The sequence below is a fragment of the Oncorhynchus keta genome, chromosome 17, assembly GCF_023373465.1.
Source record: "Oncorhynchus keta strain PuntledgeMale-10-30-2019 chromosome 17, Oket_V2, whole genome shotgun sequence".
Taxonomy (NCBI): domain Eukaryota; kingdom Metazoa; phylum Chordata; class Actinopteri; order Salmoniformes; family Salmonidae; genus Oncorhynchus; species Oncorhynchus keta.
Genome location: NC_068437.1, coordinates 1,129,517 through 1,143,679, shown reverse-complemented (window position 1 = coordinate 1,143,679; position 14,163 = coordinate 1,129,517). Strand labels below are relative to the sequence as shown.

Genomic DNA, 14,163 nt, shown 5'->3' with positions numbered 1-14,163 from the left:
GATTTGAAAGAGCTGACCAGATGGAAACCAGCCTAATGTTGAGCTTCTACCACATTGTTTTCACCTGTTAAGTATTTTACACTCATTGGAGGCGACAAGAAAAGGAGTGATTTTTTTTTTTATAGCAACCGCTGGCTCCTAACCTGATTGTTCCTCTCTCCCCTCCTTCAAGGGTACTACAGAACGGTCTCGAGGTGGAGAGACTGAGACTGAGGAACTTCTTCCACTACTACCACTCCAAAAGGGGCATGTGGAATGCTCAGAACAAGAAAACCCCCAAGGGAGGGGGTTAGCTAACGCCCCCACCCCCCCAAAACACATGGCCTATACCTGCAGCTCCACTGTGTGTGAGGAGAGACCCTGAATAAGCTTACTTACTGCCTGACTTTGCCTTTTTTAGATAGGCACTTTTCAGGGATGCCCATCCCAGCTTCTCTGAGGAACATCTTTTCCCTGAGGATGTTTTTTCCGTCAATGGAGGACATTGAGAGGGAAAACCGAGGGAATCTGTTTTTTATGTTGGTGTTGACGTCTACCCGGATAGACTTGACCTTTCGCCTCACTAACAGAACTCGACGTAGAGGCGATGTCTTTTTCTTTTTTGGTGCAATGTTACCTGACAGACTAAAAAATGACGTTTATTTTGTATTTTGTTTGTTTTGTTCAGAGGAAGCATATTTTATTTTCTAGCGAGACATTTGTAAAGACAACCTAAGATTTTCTACAAAAACATCCATGTGAGGAGATGTCTGAGGAACGTTAAGAAGGACTTTGTGTTGATGACAGTATGTTTGTTTATTTGTTTGTGTTCAGGTACGTGCGAACAGTTGTCGTTCCCGGAAACGTGTTCCGTCACTCGGGTGTCAAATTTCAGATATTAGCACTGCAAACGACATGTCTGGGTGTTGAAAGTAACAGTGTGTAGTGGGTCTACCTGATGTGCTTCTTCATATAAACCTAACCGGGGTGCTTCATATGTACTATAGAGGCCTATGATGCGGTATGTGCAGCTTTCCCAAATGTCCTGCTTATTTACTCCTGATTACGGATATCTTTTAACATCTTCCAACCTGGGAATTTTGGGAAAGTTAACCCTAAATTGTTGCATATTAAATATAAGCTCTGTTATGTGTACAGTTCTATGGGAGGAGGACACAGACACTGGACCGTATGGGGTGGGGGATCCACAGTGAGGCATCAGATTTATCAAAGTGCTTCGCAAAACGTACTTCGTTTCACAGTCTATCCTGCTTTCTTTTGGTCTGTCTTTCTCTCTCTTTTGTTTTTGTTTTTGATTTTCTTATCTATTGCTCTCTTTCTCTACAATCTCTCTCTCTCTCTCTCTCGCTTTCGCTTTCGCTATCTCTCTCTGTTTCTCTCTCTCTTTTCTGTTATCGACATGGATTCCCTGGGTCTTTCCTAACATTGTGCGTTGCCTCACTGCTGTTTTGTTGGAAGAGTTTTAGGGGAGAGTGGAGTAAGTTGAGTCAAAGGGGTAAGTTGAGCCACCCTTGTTTCTAGGAAACCATACACCAAATTAATAATTTGACCTAACATTTAGGAAGAGGTCATCACTTCATGGAGTCTATAAGAAGTAAGAAACCACATCGAAAAAGTGGTAAGCAATTAGGCCAAAATAAATTGTTTTCACCATGTCAAATGAATTCATTGTGTTAGAGGTTTCATGATGCTTGTATTTAAACCAATGTAGATCATTTTAAGATTGTTAAATCATTTGGGGTCTATATACGCTTCAATATGAGATCCTAAACCTAGCAAGTGCATCATTGTAGCTGTGTGGGCTAATATAGTCAAAATGTTTGCTTTGGGGTAAGTTCAGCCATTGGCAAATTGAAGTGCTTTCTTCCCAGCCATAATTCAAGGCATTATCACTGGGATATGAGGTAACAACAGGGCCTGGCCTATGTTAAATGTTTTTTTTTTTTAAGTACAACGTGTCTGTTAGGTGTTAACTTAAGCTTGTATTAAAAGATGCTTAAAATTATTTAAAGGCAGAAAAGTGATTGTGTTGAATTGTGTTTGGGAAATAAAGATAGACATAGTTTTAAAAATGTATTAGTAATATTTAAATCATTGCAAAAATGTGTAGGTGGCCTAAACTTACCCTGTCCTGTGGCTCAACTTGCCCGATACCTGGGGTAAGTTGTGCCAAGAGACCACTTTTTTTTGGACAAGCTATGTTTTCATAACTGTAATGTTTGCGTGAATTCTGCTTATTTCCAGGATTACACAACATCCTGAAATGTATGTAGATATCTTTGTTAGAAAGAATGCTATATTTTCCTTCACGGAGTGATGCAGAATGTAAAGAAAGGCTCAACTTACCCCACTCTCCCCTTACTATTTACAGATGATATTGTGCTGTGTTCATGGTCAGGCTAGCCAACACTAATGAATTACTTGACATATTACTTGATACATTTTATTAAAATATTCCAGGTTGATCTACTATCCCCTACAGAGGTATTTCACAAAACAGATGCCTACCTATCTCAGGTCACAGTGAGTGGGTTGAATAAAGGCACTAATATTAGGTTTGGGTGTACTATTATTTCTCTCAGACACTGAATCGGCACATGGTTTATCCCCTGATCGCTCGTTGATCCTGCTGATGGTACGCTCCATTCCCCCAGAGTTCTCTGAAAAACTCTCAGACATAACTGGAACGAACCAAGAAGTGCACTGGGAAGGGAACAGTGAACTGTGAGTGATAAGTGGTAGACTTTGAAACTTTAATTTAATTTTTATTTTTTTATTTTACATAAGGCCTGTGATGTTTTAAACATATGCTGAGCTGAACTTGGTTAATCAAAGTATGACTGGGTTTCGGGATGAAGCTTCATATTTCTTTAGCTACATAAGAATACTAAACAGAGAAACGCACACAGAGACAGAAGGAGTTACTCAGAGCACTGGAGCTCTTCCCTGAAGATGTGGATCTACATAAAGTCAAACAGATTTTATTTGAGTGAGATTTGGTAGTGCAAGGCCATTTTACAATGTGTGCCTTTTTATCCTGGGTTTGGTGGGAATCTATAGTTTAGGTAGTGAAGAGGGGAGAAGCAGGGGAATCAAGAGAATACCAGGGGGCTTTTTCAAGAGGGGTGACGTTACAGAAGTGTCAGATAGAAATACATTTTGTAGAGCAAAAAGGATGTCCTGTCAGGTAGAATGATGGAATCGTGTCAGTTCTGTACACTACTTTTCTATCTGGAACGTTCTATAAATGTTACATCCTACTCAAAAAGCTTGATACACTGAACAAACAAGTTCCAGGATACAGAGAGGATTAGAGAGAGAGAGGGGGAGAAAGAACGAGGGATTGTGTGAGAGAGAGAGAAATAGGGGGGTATAAAGCTATAGAAACTGTGAGGGCCAGGGTGGTCTGTGGTTGGGTAGGGGGGAGGAGGGGGTCTTTGGCCTAAAGGGTATGTGAGGTGTGATGGAGAGACACTGGCAGCGTCTGCTGTGTAACAGGAAGCCACCTGCTCCCATCAGAATGACTGGAGGCCAATGTGTTTACTTACCCAGTACTTATTGTGACGGAATGGACTGGAAGGTTTCAAGAACGTCATATATGGGCGTTAGCTTGCTAATGATTGGTTATTGACTATGATAGTTAAAATCCCTCTTATTTGCCCCTTCCGCTTCTCCCCCTCTAAAGAAAGGTCTACTGTACATCATTTAGCATTGACACAGGACTATTTAAAAATGAAACATGAAAATATATACATATATAAGTTAAAAACAGGAATATACATTCCAAGGTAATTTCTGTGAAATTGTTTTGTAGAGAAAAAAGTTTTAAGAATGTATTGTATTTTCATTTTAATCTGTTTTGGTTTGTTTTTGCAAATAAAATGTTATGCTAAAGTGTCCACGTTGTTGGGATGTTTCTCTCGACCTCTTAGGGACGCTCAGACACAGATGGGAGTTCCTATTGCAGTCTGGTCAAAACCTGCCTACAAGAACACCTGTGGCTCTTAAAGCGCCAATCTGGAATTCATATTTCAGCAAAATGGCAGCCCTGCCACTTGTTTTGGTTATATACTTAAATAATTACCACTTGTTTTGGTTATACACTTAAATAATGAATACGTACGTATCAACAATTGAAATGACCATTTAACAGATTCTCAGATTGTAAACGATGACAATATTGTTCCATAAGTGAACACTAAGGGGCGCTATATCTACACACTTATTTTGGAAGGTAAAGAATATCATATGTAGTTGGAAAGACATTGCAGTAGATTACAACTTGGTCCCCCCAAAAAGGTTTTACCCATGTCCCTGTGAGAGCATTTGCATTGATCAAATAATGGCACACACACACACGGGATATCTGTGTGACTGTATACACACACACACACACACACACACACACACACACACACACACACACACACACACACACACACACAGAGAGTCATGTTTAACTAACCTTGTGGGTACACACAATTGTTTCCCATTCAAAATTCTATTTTATTTAACCCCTAATCCTAACCTTATGCCAAAATCTAACCCTAACTCCTAAACCTGACCTTTAACCCCTAACTCTCATTCTAACTCTAACACAAATTATACCCTTAACCCTAAACCGCCTAGAAATAGCCTTTTTCCTTGAGGGAACTAGCAAAATGTCCCCAGTTGGTCAAAATGTCTTAGTTTACTAGTATTGTGGGGACTTCTGGTTCCCACAAGTATAGTTAAACACGTGCACACACACAAACACACAGGAGATCGTTGTGACTGTATGTGTTTCATCAGCCTGGCCATTAAAAGCTCAATGTAATTACCCCTCACAGTGACCGGTACAGGACGAGGCATGCCCCGCCTTCTGCCCTATCACAGCCTCTCCCATCGTCTCCTAGGCTTCATACAAATCTAACAGATTAAACATGCCAAATAACACATTATGCAACATCTGCTCTGTTGAAGTAACTCTCACCTCCTCTCTCACACCAGATCCTAAGCCTGAAACAAACATTACATTTCAGTCAATTAGCAGATGCTCTTATCCAGAGCAACTTACTGTGTATTGAACTAAAGCAGGTGGATTAACGACATATCACAAACATGGTAATGACACAATGTATAAATATCAACATTTATCCTTATTTTATGTTTGTACACTCTCGATACACACCCATTTATTCAAACCAATATGTTATAGAACTATACACTGATATCTCGATAGTTATGTTTTGAACACATTACCACTCGCCTCTGCCTCATGCGCCCACTTTTTTTACCAGTTACAACCAATTGATCATTTAGCTTTTAAACTGTTCACAAACATTATTACAGTATTATTACTACTTTTAAGATTATGATTATATTCCTATTCTTAAACCTCTTAAAATATCATGCAAAATGTAGATTTCCACCTAAATAGACAGACCCAAAAAGTTATCATTTTTCATGAGATGTCCATAAACAATAAGTAGTAGTGCTGCATAGTTCTATAAAGAGTTACTCAAGTGTACTCACTTTTGAAGACACAAGCTCTAGTACATAGTAGAAATTCTGTGGAAAAATGATGTTTTTACTATTCAACAAAAGTGAGGTAATAGGACTTGAAATGACTGAAATGCTTAGTAACAATCAAGTTACAAACCACATACTATAAGATTTCATCTTCTTACTGTAAAACAAATATGATCATATTTAGTGACAGTACATATTTGGTCCAATTTCATAGAACTGACGACAGAGCATTTTCTGCCAAGCGAACTCTGAGTGATGCAGACACAGCATTGAAATTGCTGCAGACTTCAACTTTACACACACAGTGATTTCATCCTTCTGTGGCCAAGAGAAAGTGGTTGTGTTTCAATTCTATGAAATGATTTAGTATTTTTTCATGTTAAGAGCTCTTAATCAGGGTGGGAATGTCAAAGCGAGATGAAACCACAACTGCTGGAATCTCTATACTGTCCGCTTTCATATGCGGTCCCCCAGACTGGACTCCGAGAGAGAGCAAACCAATTATTTGTCTGGATTGGTCAGAAAATGTGACACTTCACTCCCTATGTAAACGTGGTGTGTAAAACCTGACACTTCAAGCCACTTCGGCTGACAGAGTAGTAGCAGAAAACAGGTGGAGCTTTATGGTACTATAAGGCACTGGACCCTACAATGTCCAGAGAGTGCTTTGTACACCAAAATGTCAGCCGGAACGGGTCAAGAACCCCTCGAAGTGCCTCATATATGGGACTTAACCTAGACCCTGTTCCACTAGCGGAACCCCTCGCCAACAGCCAATGAAATTGCAGGGCGCCAAATTCAATCAACAGAAATCTCATAGTTCAAATTTCTCAAACATACAAGTAATAGACACCATTTAAAAAATTATCGTTAATCCAACCACAGTGTCCGATTTCAAAAAAGCTTTTCGGCGAAAGTAGAACATATATTTATGTTAGGTCAGCACCTTTTCACAGAAAACCATACAGCCATTTTCCAACCAGGGAGAAGTCACAAAAAGCAGAAATAGAGATAAAATGAATTACTAACCTTTGATATTCTTCATCAGATGACACTCCCGGGACAACATGTTACACAATACATGTATGTTTTGTTCGATCAAGTTCATATTCATATCTAAAAACCTCAGTTTACATTTGGCTTTACCTCCAAAACATCCCGTGAATTTGCACAGAGCCACATCAATTTACAGAAATACTCATAATAAACATTGATAAAATATACATGTGTTATTCACAGAATTAAATATATACTTCTCCTTAATGTACGGCGCTCAGAGACCAAACCATCCCAAAAAGATATCCGCCATGTTGGAGTCAACAGAAGTCAGAAATAGCATTATAAATATTTACTTACCTTTGATGGTCTTCATCAGAATGCACTCCCAGGAATCCCAGTTCCACAATAAATGTTTGATTTGTTCCATAAAGTCCATAATTTATGTCCAAATAACTCCTTTTGGTTCGCACGTTCAGTACACAATCTAAACTCACAACGCGCGGGCAGGTCCAGGCAAAAGTTCAGACGAAAAGTCATATTACAGTTCGTAGAAACATGTCAAACGATGTATAGAATCAATCTTTAGGATGTTTTTATCATAAATCTTCAATAATGTTCCAACTGGAGAATTCCTTTGTCTGTAGAAAAGCAATGGTAACTTTCACATGAACGCGCGACACGAGCTCGTGGCTCTATGCCAGACCTTTGACTCATTCCCCTCTCATTCGGCCCCACTTCACAGTAGAAGCATCAAACAAGGTTCTAAAGACTGTTGACATCTAGTGGAAGCCTTAGGAAGTGCAAAATGACCCCACAGACACTGTGTATTCGATAGGCCAAGAATTGAAAAACTAAAAACCTCAGATTTCCCACTTCCTGGTTGGATGTTTCTCAGGTTTTCACCTGCCATGTGAGTTCTGTTAAACTCATTCAAACAGTTTTAGAAACTTCAGAGTGTTTTCTATCCATATCTACTAATAATATGCATATATTACCAACTGGGACTGAGTAGCAGGCAGTTTACTCTGGGCACGCTTTTCATCCAACGTGAAAATGCTGCCCCCTAGCCCAAACAGGTTAACATCTAAGAGGTAAATGGTCCTGTTTACTATTTGGAAGATCCAATGACATTGGGGAACATTGCATTTAAGTCTAAATGTATTTCACTTCATGCCAGTGTATTTCTAGCCTGGTCCCAGATCTGTTTATACTTGCCAACTCCTGGTGATTTAATGCCAAAGACAGCACAAACAGATCTGGGACCAGTATAGTGTATTTCACCCTTGATCTAGAAAGACCAATGCAGAGAGAAAGAAATATACTCAAAATGTCAGTTTTACTGACAACTTCCTCATCAGAGCTGAAATGCTATTACAGTTTTTTCCAACTGCTTACACACAAAATCTTTTCATGTCACACGATTTTTCAAACCTCTCACTCAAAGTGCAAAACTACACACCAAATATCCAAAACCATTAGCTATTTCTCAGCCTTTGACTCAGTTGTCAATTGCATAAAACACTTTTTTCAAAATACTACACACAATTCTCAACCTAAAACACAAACATCTAACAGGAAGTGACTTGCTTTCCTTTTCCAAACACAACCAATCAAAATGCTACACTTATTCACCAGGTCACACACACACACTCCTCACATGTGGAAACACTAATAGCTTAACTGATCACTAACCAATCACTGCTTTACTGTAGTATAGGCCTATAAATAGGTCAAAGGTCAGATTACCTGTTTTGAACAATGGATGCCAACAATGGACAGAGAGCAAGAGGAGTAGGAGGGAGAGGAAGAGGACGAGGGCAAAGAAGAGAAGGAAGGAGAGGCATCTCTAAAGAGATTAGGGCAAAATTTGTTGATCATGTGCTCAACCACGGTTTGACCGTGAGAGAGGCTGGACTGAGAGTCCAGCCCAATTTGAGTCGATTTACAGTGGCGTCCATAATTCGAACCTTCAGAAATGAGAACAGGTATGCAACTATCTAATGACTATTTTAGCATTACAGTAATGTACTGTAAAATACGTATGACTTCATAGTATTGCATAAACATTTGTGACTCTAAGCCATCCATATACTGCACTGCACTGAATGAATGAGGTTGGTTATCATGCTGTACTACATGTTTTTGTATATTGTTTACAGTTCCCGCTCAGCCCAGTCAAAATTTTTCGCTGCTCTGGCCCCCAATGGTGGAACAAACTCCCTCACGACGCCAGGACAGCGGAGTCAATCACCACCTTCCGGAGACACCTGAAACCCCACCTCTTTAAGGAATACCTAGGATAGGATAAAGTAATCCCCCCCCCCTTAAAAGATTTAGATGCACTATTGTAAAGTGGCTGTTCCACTCGATGTCATAAGGTGAATGCACCAATTTGTAAGTCGCTCTGGATAAGAGCGTCTGCTAAATGACTTAAATGTAAATGTAATGTTTACAGTTCCTATGCTGAACACATACTGTGCTTGAATTCTGTACCGAGTGGAAAGGCAAAGACATCATGGAGGACGAGGACGCTTGTTTACAGATGTACAAGAGACTGCAATTATAAATATGGTCTATGTGGGGGCATAGAGGTTGCCTCTGTCCAAGGTTGGATACGCCATGCTAGGAGATTCTTCCCTCGATGTTTGGCAAGAGAAATCCTATCTTGTGATGTGGACGAAGTATCGTGGCCAGACTCAGGCCGGAGAAGAGATGAAGCGTAGCTTAGCACTGGTGACTGCCCCCCCCCCCTACCAATTCCTGTACTGCCCCCTTAAGACGCCACACACACAATTGTGTTCTTTACTGTATTCCAAAGAATATACTTTTGGTTTACATATACATTTACATTTAAGTCATTTAGCAGACGCTCTTATCCAGAGCGACTTACAAATTGGTGCATTCACCTTATGACATCGAGTGGAACAGCCACTTTACAATAGTGCATCTAAATCTTTTAAGGGGGGGGGGATTACTTTATCCTATCCTAGGTATTCCTTAAAGAGGTGGGGTTTCAGGTGTCTCCGGAAGGTGGTGATTCACTCCGCTGTCCTGGCGTCGTGAGGGAGTGTGTTCCACCATTGGGGAGCCAGAGCAGCGAACAGTTTTGACTGGGCTGAGCGGGAACTGTACTTCCTCAGTGGTAGGGAGGCGAGCAGGCCAGAGGTGGATGAACGCAGTGCCCTTGTTTGGGTGTAGGGACTGATCAGAGCCTGCAGGTACTGAGGTGCCGTTCCCTCACAGCTCCGTAGGCAAGCACCATGGTCTTGTAGCGGATGCGAGCTTCAACTGGAAGCCAGTGGAGAGAGCGGAGGAGCGGGGTGACGTGAGAGAACTTGGGAAGGTTGAACACCAGACGGGCTGCGGCGTTCTGGATGAGTTGTAGGGGTTTAATGGCACAGGCAGGGAGCCCAGCCAACAGCGAGTTGCAGTAATCCAGACGGGAGATGACAAGTGCCTGGATTAGGACCTGTGCCGCTTCCTGTGTGAGGCAGGGTCGTACTCTGCGGATGTTGTAGAGCATGAACCTACAGGAACGGGCTACCGCCTTGATGTTAGTTGAGAACGACAGGGTGTTGTCCAGGATCACGCCAAGGTTCTTAGCGCTCTGGGAGGAGGACACAATGGAGTTGTCAACCGTGATGGCGAGATCATGGAACGGGCAGTCCTTCCCGGGAGGAAGACCAGCTCCGTCTTGCCGAGGTTCAGCTTGAGGTGGTGATCCGTCATCCACACTGATATGTCTGCCAGACATGCAGAGATGCGATTCACCACCTGGTCATCAGAAGGAGGAAAGGAGAAGATTAATTGTGTGTCGTCTGCATAGCAATGATAGGAGAGACCATGTGAGGTTATGACAGAGCCAAGTGACTTGGTGTATAGCGAGAATAGGAGAGGGCCTAGAACAGAGCCCTGGGGGACACCAGTGGTGAGAGCGCGTGGTGAGGAGACAGATTCTCGCCACGCCACCTGGTAGGAGCGACCTGTCAGGTAGGACGCAATCCAAGCGTGGGCCGCGCCGGAGATGCCCAACTCGGAGAGGGTGGAGAGGAGGATCTGATGGTTCACAGTATCGAAGGCAGCCGATAGGTCTAGAAGGATGAGAGCAGAGGAGAGAGAGTTAGCTTTAGCGGTGCGGAGCGCCTCCGTGATACAGAGAAGAGCAGTCTCAGTTGAATGACTAGTCTTGAAACCTGACTGATTTGGATCAAGAAGGTCATTCTGAGAGAGATAGCGGGAGAGCTGGCCAAGGACGGCACGTTCAAGAGTTTTGGAGAGAAAAGAAAGAAGGGATACTGGTCTGTAGTTGTTGACATCGGAGGGATCGAGTGTAGGTTTTTTCAGAAGGGGTGCAACTCTCGCTCTCTTGAAGACGGAAGGGACGTAGCCAGCGGTCAGGGATGAGTTGATGAGCGAGGTGAGGTAAGGGAGAAGGTCTCCGGAAATGGTCTGGAGAAGAGAGGAGGGGATAGGGTCGAGCGGGCAGGTTGTTGGGCGGCCGGCCGTCACAAGACGCGAGATTTCATCTGGAGAGAGAGGGGAGAAAGAGGTCAGAGCACCGGGTAGGGCAGTGTGAGCAGAACCAGCGGTGTCGTTTGACTTAGCAAACGAGGATCGGATGTCGTCGACCTTCTTTTCAAAATGGTTGACGAAGTCATCTGCAGAGAGGGAGGAGGGGGGGGAGGAGGATTCAGGAGGGAGGAGAAGGTGGCAAAGCGCTTCCTAGGGTTAGAGGCAGATGCTTGGAATTTAGAGTGGTAGAAAGTGGCTTTAGCAGCAGAGACAGAGGAGGAAAATGTAGAGAGGAGGGAGCGAAAGGATGCCAGGTCCGCAGGGAGGCGAGTTTTCCTCCATTTCCGCTCGGCTGCCCGGAGCCCTGTTCTGTGAGCTCGCAATGAGTCGTCGAGCCACGGAGCGGGAGGGAGGACCGAGCCGGCCTGGAAGATAGGGGACATAGAGAGTCAAAGGATGCAGAAAGGGAGGAGAGGAGGGTTGAGGAGGCAGAATCAGGAGATAGGTTGGAGAAGGTTTGAGCAGAGGGAAGAGATGATAGGATGGAAGAGGAGAGAGTAGCGGGGGAGAGAGAGCGAAGGTTGGGACGGCGCGATACCATCCGAGTAGGGGCAGTGTGGGAAGTGTTGGATGAGAGCGAGAGGGAAAAGGATACAAGGTAGTGGTCGGAGACTTGGAGGGGAGTTGCAATGAGGTTAGTGGAAGAACAGCATCTAGTAAAGATGAGGTCGAGCGTATTGCCTGCCTTGTGAGTAGGGGGGGAAGGTGAGAGGGTGAGGTCAAAAGAGGAAAGGAGTGGAAAGAAGGAGGCAGACACACACACAATTGTGTTCTTTACTGTATTCCAAAGAATATACTTTTGGTTTACATATGTTTATGGTTTTGTTGTATGCTACTGTATGCAACAGTAATGTTTGGCCTAATAAATATTTTCTGTTTCTACATTGCATTGGTGTTTACAGTTTACTTGTTACCCCTCTCAGCCGATTACTTTCACTGTAGAACATTGTATTGAAATGTAGATATAAGCCTATGAAAGTCCAAAGAGCTTTAGATTTAGAACAACAGTGTTTACATGGTATATCCAAAAATGTAGTATTATGAAAGCAGTGTTTGCCATTTGATGCAAATGCTTCATTCTGACATGTGTTTATGGCATTTTGAATGCAGTGTTGTTGCATTTTGAAGGAGATGTGAGGCATTTTGCATTTTGTGTGTGCAGTTTTGGGAATTGTGTGTAGAGTTTTGAAAAAAAGGAGACAGTTTTGAAAACTTGTGTAAGCAGTTGGTAAAAACTGTAAAATAATCTAATCATTCACAGATTGTGTTTTGAATCTGATTCCCCATGTGTCATTCTTGCAAAGAGTGACTTGGCCTGATGCTCAACTGGTTCGAGTTCATTAGGCACCAAACAGACGAAACAGATTGAAACAGGGAGAGACTACCGGGACTTGTCCAATAAGAAATGCTCATTTTCGTTTTCCGTTGCTAAACATTTTCCATTGTTTGCTCTAGTGAACACAACCCTGATGCTCAACTGTACTTGCCCTGAACTGAAAACACAGTGCACAGCCCTGTGAGGTAAGTGCGTTTCTTTACCAATAGGCTGCATGAGGCAAGTGCTAACCTCCTCTGATCTTCTCAACTCCTAGTGGTCTGTGATCTCATCATCAGCCTGGCTAGGGTTTGGCTTGACTAACCACCACATGACTCTCACTCCCTGTGTGTATGTGTGTGTGTGTGTGTGTGTGTGTGTGTGTGTGTGTGTGTGTGTGTGTGTGTGTGTGTGTGTGTGTGTGTGTGTGTGTGTGTGTGTGTGTGTGTGTGTGTGTGTGTGTGTGTGTGTGTGTGTGTGTGTGAGGGGCCACAAAGTACGTGAGGATGAAAGGGGGTGGTTAGTATTTTTCAAACACCTAAAATGGCTTTTTCCTACAATCTAGAGCCATGATCAATATGCTTCAATATGCTAAGTGCGTTTCTTTACCAATAGGCTGCATGAGGCAAGTGCTAACCTCCTCTGATCTTCTCAACTCCTAGTGGTCTGTGATCTCATCATCAGCCTGGCTAGGGTTTGGCTTGACTAACCACCACATGACTCTCACTCCGTGTGTGTGTGTGTGTGTGTGTGTGTGTGTGTGTGTGTGTGTGTGTGTGTGTGTGTGTGTGTGTGTGTGTGTGTGTGTGTGTGTGTGTGTGTGTGTGTGTGTGTGTGTGAGGGGCCACGAAGTACAATCTAGAGCCATGATCAATATGCTTCATTCTATGTAAAAAAGAAATATGTATATTTTTCTGCATAGGTCATCTAAGCATACCTCTTTACCTGGATGTCATCCTGACCATTCTAAATCATACATCTGAATATACTGCACTAACATGCCTAGGTTATTACATCCAAATTACAACACAGTACATGGGATCATAACACACATAATCAATACAGGCACATTTCATGGCGTCGATATTAATACACAAATATCATGGTATTATCATAAAGTGCCAGATTTAATTTAAATCATGTATTTTTCTGATATATATAATCATAACTCTTGAGCAGCCTGTATCCTCCTGACAGGGGGTTATTTTTTAAAGAAACAAAATATGCGTCTCTGCTAAATCTGGGTACAACATTTCAAAGGAATGTTAGTGGTATTTAGTACATGTTGCTTGCTTTTCTAAAGTTTAGCAACCTTGCCAGCAGGCATGCCAACTAAGAGAGTTAAACAAGATACTCTGATAGCCTCAAATGGCTTGGTAGCTGGTTATAAGATTGCGATATTGGGAACTTATCTAGCTGGCTAGCTAAAGCCAAATTCGTAAAATTGTTAGGTGGCTAGTATAACAGAGAAACAACAAAACAATTTTGTTTTATTTGCTCATCAAGAAGGAATTAATAGGCTACATAGCTTGATAAACATACTATACCTCCTGCGAGTCCAGCCCATCAAAGGCAGCTAAAATCAAATCAAACGCGGTGAGTGTCAATCTACACTGTCTCTCCTCCTCCACTGATGATATTGTATGTGCATTGCGTGCGTGTTGGTGTTTGTAGGTGTGAATGTACAGTGGGGAGAACAAGTATTTGATACACTGACGATTTTTCAGGTTTTCCTACTTACAAAGCACGTATAGGTCTATAATTTT

The 14,163-nt window shown here is 42.4% G+C and overlaps 1 protein-coding gene across 1 annotated transcript in view; it reads left to right on the top strand.

Moving 5' to 3' along the window:
• b4galnt4a (beta-1,4-N-acetyl-galactosaminyl transferase 4a) overlaps positions 1-3,362 on the top strand; it is a 421,360-nt gene extending 417,998 nt beyond the window's left edge. The window contains exon 21 of the mRNA XM_035790369.2: positions 173-3,362. Within this exon, the coding sequence (XP_035646262.1) occupies positions 173-293 (121 nt within the window). The 3' untranslated portion in view covers positions 294-3,362. The remainder of the gene's footprint in view (positions 1-172) is intronic.
• The last annotated feature ends 10,801 nt before the right edge of the window (positions 3,363-14,163 follow it).